The following is a 19,145-nucleotide window of genomic DNA, read 5'->3' on the forward strand; positions in this document are numbered from 1 at the left end:
CAAGAAATGGACCAGAAGGATTAAGGGTTTCTTAAACACAGGTGTGTTGTCTTGGGAAAGGAGTCTGATGGCTTGAAGCTGTCCTAGAAAGCTTACAAATAAAAATACGTAGGAAATGAAAATTGGACAAATATCCCACCTTTGATGGAGCCAAGAGACATGAACTATAGATCTCTTTAGACATGAAAATAAAAACCAGGCAGAAAGGAAGTGTTTCAACCTTGAAAAGAGAACCCAGAAAAATTTGTAAGCAGAATGTGTCTCTTCTAGGGTACTCTACTCCACCATTGCCATAGTCTAGAAATGAGGATATGGACAGCTGAGATGTAAAGACCCAAGTCCAAGACAGACCCAGGACAAATGATAAAACACAAGTCAGGGGTGAGAGAACATCTGCATGTGTATTGATACAGGCTTAGTTCTCTAAACAGGTGCATGGCTTGGGGAAGATGAGGATTAAAAAATCATGGAATTTGGAGCAGGGAGTGCCTGTGTTTGAATATTAGTTGTACCACTCACCAGCTCTGTGAATCTGCACTTCAGTCTCTTTATTTAGAGGATGAGGAAGTGGTGCCTTCATCGTAATGTTATGATGAGAATTAAATAAGGGCTAGCATGGAACCTGTCCAGTACACTTAGCTGTTCGCATTCCTTCACGGACTACAGTTTATACCTTCCTTTCATCTGCAAGCAGCTGAAAGATCAGTGACGGCTACCTAAGGGTAAGAAAACCAACTTGAAAATGGAAATATCCCCAAACTAGAAAATTCCTATGGAGAAATACAGAAATAGTCTAAGTTTCAGTCTATGTTTCATGTCTATTTAACAAGAACAAAGATTGGACTATATCATAAGGTGAGATGCTGGATTTAAAACGATTGGAAATGCTCTCAGTTTCCTCACCTTTCTAAGCTTCTAACTAATGATAAAAACATATTGTTTCCTGGTTTTCCTTGTGAGCAATAATAGCCGCCACTTGTAAGGGGGGTTGTTAGTGACTCACTGGATTGTCTTTGAGTATCCAAACAGCAAGGGTAGGCAAGATAGAAACAGAATATGTGCACACACAAATGTGCACACAAACAAATACCGCACATCCCTACACATCATTATCAATATGGACGTAAAATGGTAATCCCAAGGTGTGGAAAATGTACTGACCACATCCAGATAAAGAGGAAGAAGGCTTGAGCTCCTGCCCATAAGAAACACCACACAAAAAGAGACTTCCAGTTCAAGGCTCAGTAGCAACCTTGTAGCTTGTGTTGACCACGGATAGCTGTTCCAGAGGTGAGTTTGAAGACAATGGTGAAAGGGGAAGTTCACAGGACAAAATAAACACTTCTACCAGGTAATGGGCTGAGTGGGGGTCACTTCGGGTTGATATATATTATAGTTTTTAATGTTCCTAAACTCCAATTTAGCATCCTACATTTCAGAATCTATGTGATATCATGATAATTCTCATAAGTACAAAAATAAATTCACACACAGACAGACATAATCTTCTCTAACATTCTGAGAGAGACAAGAATTATGGTTGATATGTTCCCCAAATGTATTTATAGTGTGAGCATAAGTCAATAAAGAGAAAAAAATTGCACAATTCTCTGGTAAATGAAACTATCGTGTAATTTCACCTTTTGAATTATAAAATCAATGTATTATAAAATTATAAAAAAATGCATTCATTGTTTTAAATGAAAACAAAGTTAAATCTAGACATTGTTCCAGACTTCTAATCTCATTTCAGAAGACAGCCACATGAACAAGCATATGTATGACAACATGTAAGAGATGCCATTGTACAAACTGCATTGTTTGTATTCATAGTTCTACATCTTGCTTTTTTCAATGAACACACTAGTCTAGATAGTACAGTAACAAAATAACCCAGGTCAGCCAGGAATAGCTTCAGCTCTGTCCTCTGATCTACCACCATTCAAAAGCCAGCTCTACCAATTCTAAACGCAGGGTCTGCTAAGTCAGTTAACCTTGCCAAACTCTCTTTTTCTTTGTCTACGAAAAGCAGGTCATAACAGTGTCTATCTCTCAGGGTTTAGAGAACATAAAATGATTTTTTTAATGAAAAGCTTTGAGTTAAAAGCTTTTAGTTGCTGTGTACTGAGTGCCAGTAAATGTTAGCAGGTATTAGCACTTTATATCCTTGGCATGATATTGAGCAAGAAGAATATACTATAAATTATTTAGTAATTTATATAATAATTCACATTCAAGTGAATATTAGTGATTCCATCTTTGTATTCTTAGGCTTATTGGTTTTTTATTTGCTATGACAGGCAATGACACAATAAAACTATACATACAAATCTTTGTCCTACACAAATGTGACTACTTCAACAGGGTAGATACCTTAAGTAAAGTTACTAGATAAGTAGTACAAGCTTCTTTGTTTTCTAATGACAGACAGAGAGGGGGTGAATCAGGAGGGGAGGCGATGTAAGAGGAACTGGAGAAATAGAGGGAGGGGAAACCATAATATTTCTCACATATATTATGTGAGAAAAAGACCTGTTTTCAATTAAAGTGGGGAAGTGGTAATGCAGGCTTTCATTCTTGGTATGGGTTATAAGAAGAGCTATCCTGATTTACCCAATCATTTCCAGAAAATATGGTGACCTGTTCCCCTTCAGGCACTGCAAAAAGAAATTCTGATAGGTGAAAATTGTATTTCAGACTAACTTGCATTATCTGGTTAGAAGTGGGGATGAGCATGTGTCCATCAGCAGCTGTGTTACAGGCGTTTTCTGTGGTCAGGGGTTTGTATTTTAGTTTTGCCCATGATCCCTTCCAGCACAATGTTCAATATTCAGAGTATAATATTCTGTCACTCTTCTAGACTTCGTTTCTTGATTAACATCCCATTGTAGAACCTCAAAATATCCTCCTTCTTTGGGATAAAACTTATTTTTCAATTTAGAATTTTTACTTGCAGTCTATTTTTTCTGGGTTTTCTGAGTATGCGTTAGTTAGATCGACTTGTTTTCAGATATTCAGCTAACTGTCGTAAATAGCACTAGTGTAGCACTCTAGTTGTCTTCTGTTGCTATTAAAGGAACTCTTGCTGTTTATTAAGGCTAGGCCAAAATGTCTTTCCATATACAAATAGAGATACATGTAGCTCATTATAGTGGTTCGTTGATTTATTTTCTCTGTGAATGCCCTTACTGTTTTATTTTATTTTATTTTTGCATGATTTAATTTGTGATTGAGAAAGTTTCCTGTTGTTATTAAATTTTTTAAATTATCTTGTCCATTCTCAGTCATTTGCTACTCTAGATAAATCTTAGCACAACTCTCTCAAATTCCATTAAAAGTTCCCTTGGAGCCTCATTAGATATGCACTAAATTTTCACAATTTGAGAAGAACTCATGTTCTCAAATATTCTTTCTTTTGAGATCATGATGGGAAAACACACAGAGATGGCCAAACTAGTGGAAACTCATGAACTGTGGACCAATAGCTGAGGAGCCCCCAGGGGACTGGACTAGGCCCTCTGGATAGGTGAGACGGTTGTTTAGCTTGAACTGTTTAGGGGCCCCCCAGGTAGTGGGATCGGGATCCATCCCTGATGCATGAGCCAGCTTTTTGGAGCCTACGGCCTATAGTGGGACACCTTGCACAGCCTTGGTGCAGGGAGGAGGCACTTGGACCAGCCTCAACTGAATGTACCAGGCTCTACTGACTCCCCATGGGATACTTTGCCTTGGAGGAGGTGCGGGGAAGGCTGGGGGCGGGAGGAGGGAGAAGAGGAGGATCTGTGGTTGGCATGTAAAAATGAATAGAAAATTTCTTAATAATAAAAAACCTTTCTCTTTAGATATATGTTATCTTCATTTTTTAGCTCTTCAATTTGTGTTCTGTTACACTTTCTTCAGAGAACTCTCATTCATTCCTTTCCTTTACCTCAGGCTTGTTCTCAAGTGTTTCTCTGCTTTTTTTGGTGTTGTCATTTAGAGTTTTCACAAATTATTTTTTGTAATTCAGAAAGTCTGTTAATAATAAGTCTTTAGACTTATCTTAAATCTGAGCACCTGGGTGAAGTCTTGATGGTTACAAAAGGTTGTTATCTTGGATTTTCTAAGTGTACAATCACATTATCTGAAAAGATGGCAGCTTCGCCTTTTTTAACATTTATGTCCCCCTGTATCTTTAGATTTCTGTACTGTCTTAGTCTGTTATCTAAGCCAGAGAGCTCAACAGTGCCAGCAGGTACCATCCTTGTATCTTGTTTCCTAAATATTAGTGTGGCATGTACTCTTACACACTAAACTTTATGTTCCTACATGAATGTTTAGAATGAGAATGTCACAGCAGCCTTTTTTATACTTTGACAGTTTCACACACATGTGCTGAGTTTGGGGCATTTCACTTTCTGTCTCCCTCTCTCCTTCCCCTTGTCCCACTGAAAATTTCTCCTTCCCCAAAAGCCCTCTCATACTTTGATGTCCTTTTGTTTTTGACCCACTGAGTTGAATTGTTAGTTGCCTGCATGATCATGAATGGAATGTTATTTGTCAGAATGTGGGAAAGTTTTCACTGGCTACATCACTGAAGAAAATGACTCCTCCTCAGTACCCTTTAGCTTCAGATAGTCCCTCACGAGTTCCTCCCACTGCATGATGAAATGGTAACAGGTCTATTCTTCTGCAGGTATCCACAGCTTCATCAAGGGTACAACGTTCATGTTACAGCCATAAAGCACTGTTTCATGGCACTTTTCCCAACCCTTGGCTCCTACATTCTTTCTGACTTGTCTTCCATGATGTTCTCTGATCTTGGAGAGAGTGATACAGGTGAACTGTGTAGGGCAGATCACCCCACGTTCATCTGGTTTCTGCACTATGACCAGCTGTGAGTCTCACTAGTTAACTGCTGCCCACTAAAAAAAAAAAAAAAGAAGCTTCTCTGGTGAAGGCTGAGAGTAGAGCTAATATATAAGTCTAGTCATTAAGAATGCAATTTGACCTTATGCCTATTTAGCATATTTAGCAAAACAACAGTAGTAGATTCTCCCATAGGGGCTATGACCTTCCTATCACAGTCTATTAACTAGTTTATAGTTCAAGTCATAAGTTCCCTCCTGTATAGTGGGCCTCAAATCAGAAAGCAGTTGGTTGCTCCTATAATAGCAATGCCATCATTGCACTGCTGGCCATATCTTACTGGACAGATCATTAGTAGACATCATAGACTTCAAGAAAAGTAGGACTGTTGATGACTCTTCTCCCATAGCAGCTTACATAGCACCTAGCAATGTGAAAGGTAGCCAGGATGAAGGAGTCTTCCATTTTAGATTGAGTTTTATTTCTAAGTGTGTTGCAAGTCAAGTATGTAGTATCTCTAGCAAAATGGTGTCAGGGTCTAGTTCTGGTGGGCAATCAAGAACATTGGCAATAATCTATAATGCTTGGAGGGTTTCTGGGACCTCCTTGACCAACAGCTTGTATGGAGATATCCCACACCTGCTGTAGGACTTTCATTTGATAATATTTGGCTTCTAAGAGGAGCATTATTCACATATTCAGGGTGTCTTTGTTCAAAGTTTTTTTCATTATGATTTTAACAGACTCACAGAATAGGAGGTTTGCATGGGGTTTTATATACATCCTTAGTTTTGTTTAACCTTTGTTCCACTCTTTCCTCTCCCCTAGGCCCCTGTCCTCATTCTGAATTAAAATTTTCCATGCCAAGTATTCCCTCATCATCACGTTTATACACACGTGTTCTGTTAATTCCCCTCTCTTTGTAATGGCCTCTTTATATCTTCAAAGTAATCGTGTAGACAGGAAAAATAATATATTTAAAGACATACTATCAGTATCATAGGTAGAAGCTTGTAGTACTCCTCTTGAGTGACATCCTTAAAGGCAAAGTTCATAATTAAAGAGTCCAGATTATAACATCCAAAAACACCTAAGTAAATGTTAATTTTTTCCTCTGCAGATACAAAAAAATATCATCTGAATTCTGGAGACTTCACAGAGTGTGGATTAATTCTGATGCCCATTTGCCTACTTTCCCTACTATGATCATCATCTCCAAAACTATGATAAGAAGAACATGAATGAGAGGACCTCATTGATGAAGATCCTTTGTATGAAAATAAACTACCTCAAGGAAAACACAACAATTTCTTATTCTGGAAAGAAAATGAGTAGGCTACTTGGTCAAGAAGCCACCTGAGACAAATATACAGAAGTCAAAAGAACTCAGGTAAATTAAATAACACAGACATTACTAACCAGGTGTGAGAAAACTTCCACTTGTAATTTAGTAAGTAACAGTTGTCTCTTTGTGTTTCCTTGCTAGATGTTCTTTTAATATATTTTTCTGTCAATTCTTAACAAATATTCTTTAATCATAACAAATAGTAATGAGGTTTTTTTTAAAAAAAAAAAAAGGCTTGAAGTTAGGGAAGCATTATCTCTCACATCTTTTCTACAACTTCTCCAAAATCTATCCAGAGACAGAGATATGAACAACCACAGCAGCAGCACCTTGGACTTCATCCTGCTGGGTCTCTCTTCCAACCCCCAAATGCAGAAACCCCTTTTTGCCATCTTCTTCATCATGTACCTGGTCACCGTGGTGGGGAATGTGCTCATTATCCTGGCCATCCGCTCTGACTCCAGGCTCCATACCCCCATGTACTTTTTCCTCAGCAACTTATCGTTCATGGATATCTGCTTCACAACAGTCATTGTGCCCAAGATGCTAGTGAACTTGCTCTCAGAGACAAAGACTATCTCCTATGTGGAATGTCTAGTTCAGATGTACTTCTTCATGGGTTTGGGGAACACTGACAGTTATCTGCTGGCCTCCATGGCCATTGACAGACTGGTGGCCATCTGCAACCCTTTACACTATGATGTAGTGATGAGGCCACGACGCTGTCTCTTCATGCTCCTGGGTTCTTGCACCATCTCCCACCTACATGCCCTGTTCCGTGTACTTCTCATGTCTCAACTCTCATTCTGTGCCTCCCATGTCATTAAGCACTTTTTCTGTGACACCCAGCCTGTGCTAAAGCTGTCCTGCTCTGACACATCCTCCAGCCAGATTGTGGTCATGACTGAGACACTAGCTGTCATTGTGACCCCCTTCCTATGCATCCTCTTTTCCTACCTGAGAATCATTGTCACTGTGCTCAGGATCCCCTCTGCAGCTGGAAAATGGAAAGCCTTCTCTACCTGTGGCTCCCACCTCACTGTAGTGTCCCTGTTCTATGGGAGTATCATCTACGTCTACTTCAGGCCTCTGTCCATGTACTCAGTGGTGAAGGACCGGGTAGCCACTGTTATGTACACAGTAGTGACTCCTATGATGAATCCTTTCATCTATAGCCTGAGGAACAAAGATATGAAGAGAGGTTTAAGGAAGTTAATGGGAAGAGTTCACTCATAGAAAGATCAAAATGAGAGAATGGAGAGATGCCTCAGTAATTAAAAGCATGCAGTTGCAGAAGACATGAACTCAGTTCCCAGTACCCATGTCAGGTATTTCACAATGGCAAGTAACTCCAGCTCCAAAATATCAACATGCTCTTCTGGCCTCTGCAGGTGCCAACACACACATGCACATACTCATACACAGACATATACATAAAACTCATAATTTTTAAAAGAAAGGTCATTAGCATACATATGATATGTATTATCATAGTTAGTTGATTATCTAAGACATCAGTAGGTTATTTTTCCTTTCTATACATTTTTCTCATAGGTGGCATTGGATTCCAGTAGATCATTGGCCTGAAAACAAAATATTTTGTTTCTAACAATTGTTTTAGCAAAATGCATGTTTAATACCAGATCATACCCTACTGAGTGCCCAGTCTTTATCAATAGTCTAATGTCATGGTGGTACCATAATTATTTTGTACAAATAACACTTCAATACTTTTGAAAATGCACATGGTCAAGGAGTTACAGATTACTATTTGTTTTCAGGTTAAGAATACATGCAGACTTAAAGTAGAGTTTAAAAAAAAAGACTTATTACAAGAAGTTGCAAAAGAATGGGACTTGCCATTTGACAATGCTTGCTTCAAAAGATGAAGAAATGGTCAGAGTATTTCCAGTAAAGCAAAACTTTCCCAAATGTAGAATCAATAAACATTGAAGTAAAGCTTTGTGAGCCTTCTTCAATTTTGGTAAAGAAATCACAGCCAGAAAAATAGAGAAACTACAACATAGTATTTATTTTATTTATTAATATCCAAGTATCAAAACACTGTAAACTCTCAGTATCCAATTCTCTCTCCTACATTTGTAATTCTTCCTTTCTCCTCATATCCAGAATTGTCAACACATTTCCTCTCACACTCCGTAAAATACAATGTGTGTCATTCAGAAAAATCTAAATTGTCCTGTGGAATGAAACAAACAGAAAATCCTTAACTCTGCACTTTACTTCTAATTTAAGCTATATGTCAATCATAGGAAAATATAAAGTTCTGAACAGCCAAGACAGCCAAAATTATGGTGTCATCACCCTGGTAACCATTGGTCATCATTCCAACCCCAGATGAGAATAGCTCTTGAAGAATTCATACTACTTAGTAAGAATGAAGTACTTATTTGTCAGAAGTAACTCAAACTACTTATGACCAGAATTTACTAGCCATGTCATCCAAAGACTCCATTTGAATAAAGGGATCCAATAAGATCAGTTCTTGTAAGACAGGCATCCCGAAGCATTTAGTGACAGTATTAATGACTACTGCAAAACTGTAATAGTGAACAAATTCTCATTTTATCTACCTATCTACCTCTCCATCCATCTATCTATCCATTCATCTATACATCTATCTATTCAGCCATCCACCCACCTATCTATCACCTTGTCTCAAATGTTTCATCAAATTTTCACAATTTCTCACAAATACCAGTTCTTCTGGGTAAGAAGCTTTTTAATAGCATCATATAAGTCACTTAGTCTTAAAGATATACGAAGAGATATATGTATGGAGTGGAACATGAGAAAGCCTAGGGTATAACATCAAGGTTTCTGCCATTGCTTCTATTTGTCATCTTTCAGTAATCATAAAATAACCAGAAAGCCACAAATGAAACAAAACTTGCAATGGCTTTCATATATGTACAGGTCCACCTGCAACTCACTATAGCACACCTAGCTCTTAGTTGGGTAATGCCATCTACAAAATTTGTACAATTTCCAATTAATCTACTAATGTGATACTTTTTCATGCTTAGTTTATAATGAGACAGTTTATAATGTGAATAAATCCTGGCACACATTAAATAAATAAGTACAATAATTATATCTTACATTACCTTATAAAGTTAAGCCCTTTGGCCTTAGAAACAGTAATTTTTTTGTTTAGCCCTGCCTCACTCTGCCATCAGCCATAGTTTTTTTCTCAGTAAAAGCATAACAATTTCATAAATGAGATAGTCAATCCTACCCTCCTGAAGCTGTTATGCCTGTGGAGAAACATCTGAGTCACCATCACCAGAAAGGAGATAAGGACAGTGCTAACATCTGGGGGTGAACCAGTACCTTGGAGGATAAAACACCAGGACAATGTTAAAGACATACTCTAATGTAGTCTTTGCCCAACAAACAAGAATGAGTAAATATTTTAGGAACAAGGCATCTCTGGATTTGAACCTATGTCCATAGTTTCTCAGCGATGTCATTTTGTCAAGATGTTTAATAAGAATGAACCTCAGTCCCCACATATATAAAAATCAAGAATACCTTCAAATGACAAATAGATAATGAAAATGTGATACATATATGCTCAAGAATACTATTATTCAGTTGTAAAGAAAAGTGAAATCATGAAATTTGTTGGTAAGTTGATGAACTTAGAAAAGACCATATTGAGTGAGATAACCTAGATCCAGAAAAACAAGCATCACAAGTTCTCTCTCATCTAATGTTTCTAGTTCCAATTTTCAAATGTGAGTGTATAACCTGGAGTAACTGTGAAAACCAGGGAAGTAAAAAGAAATCATTACGAGGGAGCAATAGAGAGGGGAATAACCACCTACCAGAGACCTGAAGGGGAAATGAAAATAAAGGGGAGCTCAAACTAGAGATTCATAGATAAATACAGAAGAAAGTGGGAGGAAACTAAAATAACAACAAGGACATCTGATAAAGTCATAAAGAATACACTGCTCTCTACTTAAAAATACATACAATACACATAAGTCTGCATATAAATATCCAAATACAGCTCAAATAAAATTTTCCCATCTGGGCTGACAATGCTCTACCCAAGAGTCAAAGACTCTCCAACAAAATTCCAAACACCAGACATGAGAATCCCTCTCCTGAGTTGTTAGTCAAGGTTGCCCACAAAACTCCTAAAACATTGCAGACAATTTATATTACCCTTAATTGCCCACCCCTAGAACTCAAAGGTAAGTCCTTGTTTCTGAAGATACCATACTCTTCAAACACAGGTCAAAAGGACCTGAGTTGGATGACCTGAAAGCTTCCTCCCTGATGAGGTACAAGAAGGTGTTAGGCAAGTTTCCAAAGGAAGGAAGCAACCAACAGTCCTACCCAGATATTACTCCTATGAACCACAACAATGGCCAACATGCCATGATAACCATAAGGGTGAAGTAGTGGCACACATACCTTAGCAGTAACCATCATCTCTTTAACTGGACTTAAAATAGAAACATTGCCCAGTACTAGAAACTAGCCAACTACTCTAGGCTAGTATAGTCATACATTTTGGATGAGAACCCACAATTACCACTTTACTAAACCAGCATAATTCCTAACTATGCTATAAACATTTATCCTTTTACACAGGTAAGTGTAGTTCTCAACCCTCAATCAAGGAAATTTCTCTTTTCAACAGATGGAGCCATTACAGAAAACTACAACTGATCAAAATGCAGAGTTATGGAGCTGAGCCCAACTAATACATCTAAAGCACATATCCTGCATTTAGGGCACCACTGTAAAATAGGGGGCAAAAGATTGGAAGAGCCAGAAAAACAGGAAGTTTGCATCTCCTAGAAATGTCAGAGAAGCTATACCCATGTAGTAAGTCTTATCAACATGGCTGCCTAAATATGACCTGACCAAAGACAATACCAATAGACATATTAACATAGAAGAGATCACTCACAAGAAGTCAAACCTAGACAAAGGACTACAGGCAATTAAGGAATGCTGAGAATGGGAGAAATAGTCTTCCCCAGGGAAGAGCACACTAATTGGTTACCTAATACCAAAGAGTCAGCCCTAAAAACATATATACATACAAATAACATTGTATAGACTGAGCAGGTTGTATTTATATATATTTAGGGATATATATAAAACAATTAAAGAAAAGAGGTCATGACTTTGAATAAGAGCAAGGAGGTACATGGGAGGTACTGGAGAAAGTAAAGAGAAGGGAAGAAATGATGTAATTATATTAATCTCAAAAAAGTAAAAATGTATGAAAATATCAAGAACACTACACTTTTAAACATCAGCACACAGTGTCACATAAGTGCTCAGCTGGCTGTTATAATGAGAAACTGCTTGATTCTCCAGGCAATCTTCTCTTACAGCTTATATTAGTAAATCTCTAGATGAAGACCTTGAAGTCTAGAAAACTACAAGTTTGCCCCAAATCACAGATTCTCATTGGCTGACTAAAGTCTGGGGATCTCCACTTCCAGGACTTTTCCCACAGCACCAGGCATCCTTGGGTAACAGTCCCAGCTGTAATTCCTCTCTGTATACCTCAATTTCCTTCAAAATCACGATGACAATAAACCACTAATCATCTAAGATGTGAAGAAACTTGTGAAGCCTGAGGTTCCACAGGATCTGTTCTCCCAAGTCTCCCTTCTTAATGAGATCCCTGGGGTTGGTGGGTGGAAAGACTGCCTGTCTCCTTGGAGTGAGGTCATTTGAAGGGCAAATAATCTCCTTCCAGGTCCCCATCCGTTCTTCACCATTAACGAAATCTAAAGAGGCCAGTGGTGATAGCTGGGATGGGAGAAAACCGTATGTTCCCCATGTCTGGAGTCACATTTGAAAGATTATTACTCTGAAGGAAGAGAGAAGTCTGGTGAGAAGACAAAGATACGCATGCATCTACAGGTACACACACACACACACACACACACACACACACACACACACACACACTTGAAGGCTATCACCATCTGCATTTAGCCTGAAAGGCCTTTTGCTTTCTAGCCTGACATGGAAACTCTGCCTGTCCTCGCGGCCCCTCTTCCTCTTCTAACCACCACTGCCAACGACACTGATGGGAAGATACATGAACCCTTAAATGGATACCCAGGAGGTCGCTGGCCCTTATCTGAGTAAGTAATTGTTATCCTTAACCCCACTTGTAACACTAACCACAAGTCCTACAATTATGGCATGTTATGAATGGAAATTATGTTTTATGATGCCCTCTTTTTACAAGTATGAGATCTGGGGCTCAACATGGCTGAGACTACAAGTCATTTGCCTATGCTACCTAGACTTTAGACATACTCCTTAAACTTCCAGTACTACATCTCCATACTTACATAACACAGGAAGGATTTGGTGTTTATATGACTCCACCAATAAAAAGGAGCACGGCTCTTTGGAAGAAACAATGGCAGCTACCATGATGATGATGGACAAAACCTAGCTTCTATAGTCCCAGACCTGCCTACTAGTCCCTAAACCCAGAACTGCTGGAGAAACCTCCAGATTCTCTAGCCTCATCCCAGCCTCTGAACATCTTCAGAATGGCATGAACCATAAGCTCATACAAAACAGCGTAAGGGGAGAAAAAAACTTCTGGTAAGGCTGAATTGTCATAACACTCCAACTGACATGTTAGCTCATGGCATCAGGGAAACCAACGCTCTCTCTGAGCCTCTTTTTTCCATTAAATGAAGTACATTACTATCATCAGGCACAGTGATACACACCTGTAATAAACAAGAGTATCAAGAGTTCAAGGATATCCTGGGCTACAGAGCAAGTCTGAGGCCCTATAGCCTGACATTCTTACTTAAAACACAAGGTTGCTCTGCTCTTGAGTTTCAACCCAACATACATAGACTGCAAAGTATCAAAGGTTACAATTTAGAAGACTGCACACTGTCCTCACTGACCATACTGGAGCCAGATGGCCTGGCATCCTGTCCGTGGTGGACTCATGCTTTGGGGAAAATTTGAAAAAAGAAATCCCCTAAATTCTACTTAAAGCTTAAGATTCTTTTTGTTGTACACAGACTTTGAATACAAAGGGTTGAGTTAACCACACGTTGCCAGCACTGGACCACTTTAATTTTATTTGTTCCTCTGTGTTCTTGCTCACCTGTGAACTGGCTCCTATTACTCCCTGATTCTAATGTGTTTAATGTCCATCTATGTGCAGGGACATGTGTTGTTGTGCTTCATGTTAATTTATATAAAGCATGTTCTTCTGTGAACTTCATTCATCTTCTTATTCTTTTTGCCCAGAATGTGTGCTTCTTATTAAAATCCATCAGTGTTGAGAAACTCTAGTCCATTGTTGATAAGTAGCTTCATGATGTGCTTCTGTCACTCCTGTCAGCCAGTGACAGACACTCAGGCTGCCTCAAACAAATGATGACACAGAAACAACCCAATCTGTGAGCTTCCCTGTGGCTGCATCTCTCTGAAGAATACATCTAAGATAACTGCTGGGTCATGAAATATTGATAAACCAATTCACACAGATGGTATACACGAGTCCATACATACCTACATCCCTATCGACCTGTGTCCTTATCCTTCACACTGACATTTGCTGAACTAACAAATGTAAAGGAAAATATTGCTTATTTTAATTCACCTCTGAAATTACCATTAAATTTGAGCATCCATTTATATACTTGGTAAGCTTTTAGGCTTCTCTCACACTTTGTACTGATGTTCTTATATTTTTCTTGCTGAAGTAAAGGTGATCATTAAGTTTTCTGGATATGAATACCTCATCCATCAAGTATCGCATCATCTAGCCTTTGCTGTGTCTGTTTTATTCACCATTATGTTTTAAACAACTTAGTTTTGCCTTTCAGCTTGTTTTAACCATTAGGCACATTATCTAAGTTCTTCCCCTTTTACTCATGGATTCATCTATATTTTATTTTCTATGTGTTTATAGAGTCACACATTATGTGTAAATCATAAATAAATCCATTTGAATTCCAACTCTATCATAATTTGAATTCCTTTTCTTCTTGATATGGTAAACTGGTTTTTCCAGCACACCAAAATACTCTCTCTCCCCCTGGCTTCTTAGGGCCATCATTTTTCTGTGTCAAGTTCTTAGACAAATGACAATCTTGTGTTGGATGGTGGTACACTGAGATTCTGATTAGTGTTTGGGGATATTTAAATTAGAGAATGAAATTTCTTTTTAATTTTTTCTGTCTCCTTAAGCATTACTATGAAACAAGACTAAGCAAAAAATAGTAAACAAATATGGAGCTGGGAGATGGCTCAGCAGTTCAGATCACTGGCTGCTCCTGTAGGGGACCCAAGTTCGATTCCCAGTGCCCACATGGTAGCTCATAACTATCTGAAATTCCATTTAGGAATAAGGCTTTGTGAAATTTCCCCCATCCATGTTAGCCTGTCAACTGGTGTGGTCATTATGCAGGCCTTATTTAGGTAACAATATTGATATTTCATAGGTGCAACATTCCTACCATATAAAAAATAATATCTTGAAACAGGCACCCAGTCCTCTGGATCTTGCAATCTTTCTGCCTCCTCTTCAGAGGCATTCCCTGAGCCTTAGGTATAGGAGGCTGTGATGTAGTTGTACTAACTGGGGCTCAGTCACTTACTCTCTGCAACTTGAACAGTTATGGATCTCTGCAGCAATTTTCACCTGATACAAAAAGAAGCTTCTTTGATGAGGGGTAAGAGCTACACTCACCTGTGTGTCTAAGGTTAGAAACCAACATCTGTTCAACTGAACTTAAGGACTCAGTATGAGGAACTCATGCTAGGCACTGTAACCTAGCCAACCACCCACAGATGGAGAGTCACAGATCTTGGAGGAGAAACTGCTTCCACCTTCCTAAAGCAATATAGCTTCTAAGTGTATTTTGAGCTACATTTTATCTAGCTTTTTCTATTGGTCTATTATCTGTCCTTGTACCAAAACACACTATTTCATGTTATTAAGATCTTTGTTAATCTTGATTTCCAAAAGGACAAGTGTTTTCTATTTAATCTTTGTCGTTGCTCAGCTTTTTTTATTGCTGGCTTATAATACATCTTGGTCAAATCTGCTTGTCTCTTCCTCCTCTCCAATTCCTTCCCTATTCCCTCTACCACTATTTCCCTCCCAATCCACATATTTTTGAAAACACTTTGATTTCTACATTTTTAATTGTAATAGAAACGTTGTCTTTTCTCTTTTACTTTTGTTTTTCTGTTTTGTTTGGTTTGTGGAGGTTCTTTTTTTCATTCAGGAATTGAACCCTGAGCCTCATGCGTGCTACATAAGTACTCTGTTATGGAGATACATTCTCAGCCCATTTTAACTTCTTATTGGGATACAAAGTCTCACTAAGCTGCCTGAACTGGCCTCAGAATTACGATCTTCTCACCCCTGGTGAGTAACTGGGGTTACAGGCATGCATTTATATATCTGGTTTTCATTTTTATTTCATCAGTACATAGATTATTATAGAAAATTTTAAGCAAAAGTACATTAATTAAGGTATTTGCTCATGTCTACTCTCTATCCATCTTTTATGCCGTTCTCCCATAAGCTGTAAAGATCTTCTTTTTTTGTTTGTTTTTTGGTTTTTGGTTTTTTTTTTTTTGTAAAGACCTTCTTACCCTGGGAGTTTTCTCTAAGTCTGTTGAAGAAGACCTCTGTCTAAGAATGTTTCTGAGGTTTATATGCTTCGAGATCTCTGTGTCAGTCTCTCAGACTCAACTTACAAGTCCAGAGTTTTAAAAATCTAGCTTTGAGGTTATTTTTCTTTCTCTATGGAGGCAATGCTTCCTCCAGTCTCCACACCCACACCTTTGCACACAGACATAAATCTTGTACCTGGCCCTCTGTTTGCCCTCTTCTCTGCCTCTCTCCTCTTTATCTAAGCTTGACACAGCCACTTTAGAATGTGGGACACAATCTGTGTGGAATGCCATGCCCAATGTTAAGTAAACAGAGTCCTATGAGAAATAGATCGTCACCTTCCCACCCACCCTAGATGGTTAATACACCCTGCTATGCATAAGAAACTTCCAGGGCAAGCCACTCCTAGACTAATTACAAAACATTTTTTCTCAAGAAAGGTGTGACCCAGGAACACATCGCTACAATGTGTACCGAACTACCACAAGGAAATCTTAGGATGCCTACTTTTCCTTACAGAGGTAAAGGAAAACCCTGGCTAGAAGCATAAGGTAGAAACTGATGTTGCACAGAGAAGGAAGAACTGAAATAAAACAGGATCAAAAAGGCTGTCCTTATTGAGGAGCAGAGAATTGTTGTGAACATGTTGAAGGCATAAGCACAGAGTCAGAAATAGGCAGCTTTTTAAAATATAATACTAAAGACAGGGCAAAAAGATGTGTCATCAATACACCTTTGGAAACTGAACAAAATGACGTTTTCTGCACACCTTTCCTATGATTAAAATAAAATGCAGTTACTATAAATTTTGTCTTGTAGACAAAGAATAAGAGCTGAAGCACTTCATTTGAGTTTCCAAAAATAGTTACGAGATTGGAAGTGAATCCAAAGTATCCCAACACCAGTTCTATGAAGCCATATTATGACAGTATGGCAATCAATATGAGCAGCCTCCTTACACAGTACTTGAACAGGAATACCTCATGAGGCATCCCCTCCATCAGACCAGAGACTCAAAACCAAAACACACATCTAACATTCCTTGTATATTTTTTGCTTGCAGAACAGCCATGCTCAGGGAAAACCAGAGTCACATGACAGAATTCCTTCTCCTAGGACTGACCAGTGACCCCAAACAACAGGTATGGCTTTTTGCCAGCTTCCTTGTCATGTACCTGATCAATGTGATTGGCAACTCAGTCATCATTGCAGCAATCCAGGGAGATGCCCACCTACATACTCCCATGTACTTCTTCCTCTCCAACCTGTCCCTGGTAGACATCTGCTTTACCACTGTCATCGTGCCACAGATGTTAGTGAACTTGCTAACACAGAGAAAGACTATCCTCTTTACCCAGTGCCTCTCTCAAATGTATTTCTTTGTGGCCTTTGGTATTACAGACAGCTTCCTCTTGGCTGCAATGGCCATTGACCGCTATGTTGCCATCTGCAATCCACTTCATTACACCACAACCATGAGCCCCAGGCGCTGTCGCTTGCTGGTGATGGCATCCTGGACAGTGTCCCATCTTCACTCGCTCACCCATACAGTTCTCATGGGCCGCCTCTCTTTCTGTGGACCCAATGTCATCCACCATTTCTTTTGTGATGTGCAGCCACTGCTAACACTCTCCTGCTCTGACACTTCTATCAATGAGCTTTTGGCCTTCACAGAGGGCTCTATAGTGATCATGAGCCCTTTTATCTTTATTGTTGTCTCCTATGTCTATATCACTCGGACTGTTCTTAGGGTCCCCTCAGTGGGAGCAAGATACAAAGCATTCTCTACATGTGGGTCCCACCTCACAGTTGTGGCACTATTCTATGGAACCATAATATCTGTGTACATTCGCCCCTCATCCACCTACTCGGTGACAAAGGACCGAGTGGTCACTGTCATCTACACAGTAGTTACCCCCATGCTGAATCCTTTCATCTACAGCCTTAGGAACAAAGACATGAAACAGGCCTTGAAAAAGCTGACTAGAAGAAGAGAGTAGAATGTGTATATTTCACTACCTGTAGAAATTAAATCAACAGTTCAACAGTATGCTGCTGTGTTTGTGCTGTGTCTGATTCTACACAATGATAGAACATTAGAGCATTGCACAGATATCAAGACAGGTTTGTTCCAGAGACTCATGGGGTTATTTTAAAGGACTACTTAGAGTCTATGATGACTCACCAGCCAAACCTTTCCTAGTCCCTAGTAGTACTACAAGATTTTCTTCTTAGCCCAGTCCTCCTCCCTTCCCTGTTTTCTTCCATAGAACTCAAGCTGAGTCTGAAGACATCCACTCACCCACTGCCCAATAAATCTCTTATGTGTTGTAGTGGTTCATTTCTATGTATTTACTTGGCTGTGATAAGAGATAACCAGATAGCTGGTAAAATATTTCTGCATTTGTTACTAAGACTACTTCTAGAAGAGATTATTATTGCATCCATGGGGTGAGTGAAAAAGATCACCTTCATCCATATGGGTATTATCCAATCTATCAAGCGCCAAGAGAATCATCCACCTGTGTGGGTATCATCCAGTCCATCATGGGACCACAGAACAAAAAGACAGATAAATGGTTAAGACACCCTCTTCTTGAGCTAAGACATCCCTCTTCTATCCTTTGATCAGCCCTCTTGATTTTCAAATCCTTAAGATTCAGATCAGGATTTACAACATTGACTCCCCTTGTTCTCAGGCCTTTGGGGATGAACTACGCTATTGAATTGTCTAGGTTTCCAGGTCTCAGACATTTATGAACCTACTTAGCCTTCATAATTGAAGTGTTAATCTAATTAACTGTATCAATAAAAATCAGGAATCAGATATTGGGGTAAAAACCTGGAAGATCAGAGAAGGGGGGGCAGCCACCAGTGACTTCCTACCTCTTTCATTCCTCCAATCAAAAGGGCCAAGATCTTCCCTCCACCCTGCCTTATCACTTCATGTCTCCTCTCTGTACAGATCTCCAGACATTTCTGGTTAGCTAGTAGCTAGCTCTACCCTCTGACTCTAAGCAAGCTTTATTTGTCAGAATGTAAACAAAATATCACACATTTCCCCCTTTTTGTCTAAATAAAAAGCAAAGGTTTTAACTAACATAGAAAACTATATACAATAAGTACAATAACTATGTAAAAATATATGCAGGCAATAAACACATCAACAATGTCTACTCCATTTACATTTGACAAATTCAGAGAAAATGCTCCATTATATATCCTACCATGGTGAGTCCAAAGTGTTGTAACTAATTCACTTTCTATACTAACTTG

The 19,145-nt window shown here is 38.9% G+C and overlaps 2 protein-coding genes across 2 annotated transcripts; both read left to right on the forward strand.

Moving 5' to 3' along the window:
• The first annotated feature begins 6,490 nt into the window (after nt 1–6,490).
• On the forward strand, nt 6,491–7,429 carry LOC131908001 (olfactory receptor 1L6). The gene has a single exon (XM_059259073.1). It carries the CDS (start codon nt 6,500–6,502, stop codon nt 7,427–7,429), a length of 930 nt encoding a protein of 309 aa, XP_059115056.1. The 5' UTR covers nt 6,491–6,499.
• Nucleotides 7,430–16,939: 9,510 nt separating this feature from the next.
• Nucleotides 16,940–17,869, forward strand: LOC131908003 (olfactory receptor 1L6-like). Its single transcript, XM_059259074.1, has one exon. The coding sequence runs from the start codon at nt 16,940–16,942 to the stop codon at nt 17,867–17,869; it is 930 nt and encodes a 309-aa protein (XP_059115057.1).
• The last annotated feature ends 1,276 nt before the right edge of the window (nt 17,870–19,145 follow it).

This window comes from Peromyscus eremicus, chromosome 4, assembly GCF_949786415.1.
Source record: "Peromyscus eremicus chromosome 4, PerEre_H2_v1, whole genome shotgun sequence".
Lineage (NCBI taxonomy): Eukaryota > Metazoa > Chordata > Mammalia > Rodentia > Cricetidae > Peromyscus > Peromyscus eremicus.

What these genes read in the sequence shown, in the direction of transcription:
- LOC131908001 (XM_059259073.1), top strand. Translation starts at nt 6,500, where the DNA reads ATGAACAACCACAGCAGCAGCACCTTGGACTTCATCCTGCTGGGTCTC.
- LOC131908003 (XM_059259074.1), top strand. Translation starts at nt 16,940, where the DNA reads ATGCTCAGGGAAAACCAGAGTCACATGACAGAATTCCTTCTCCTAGGA.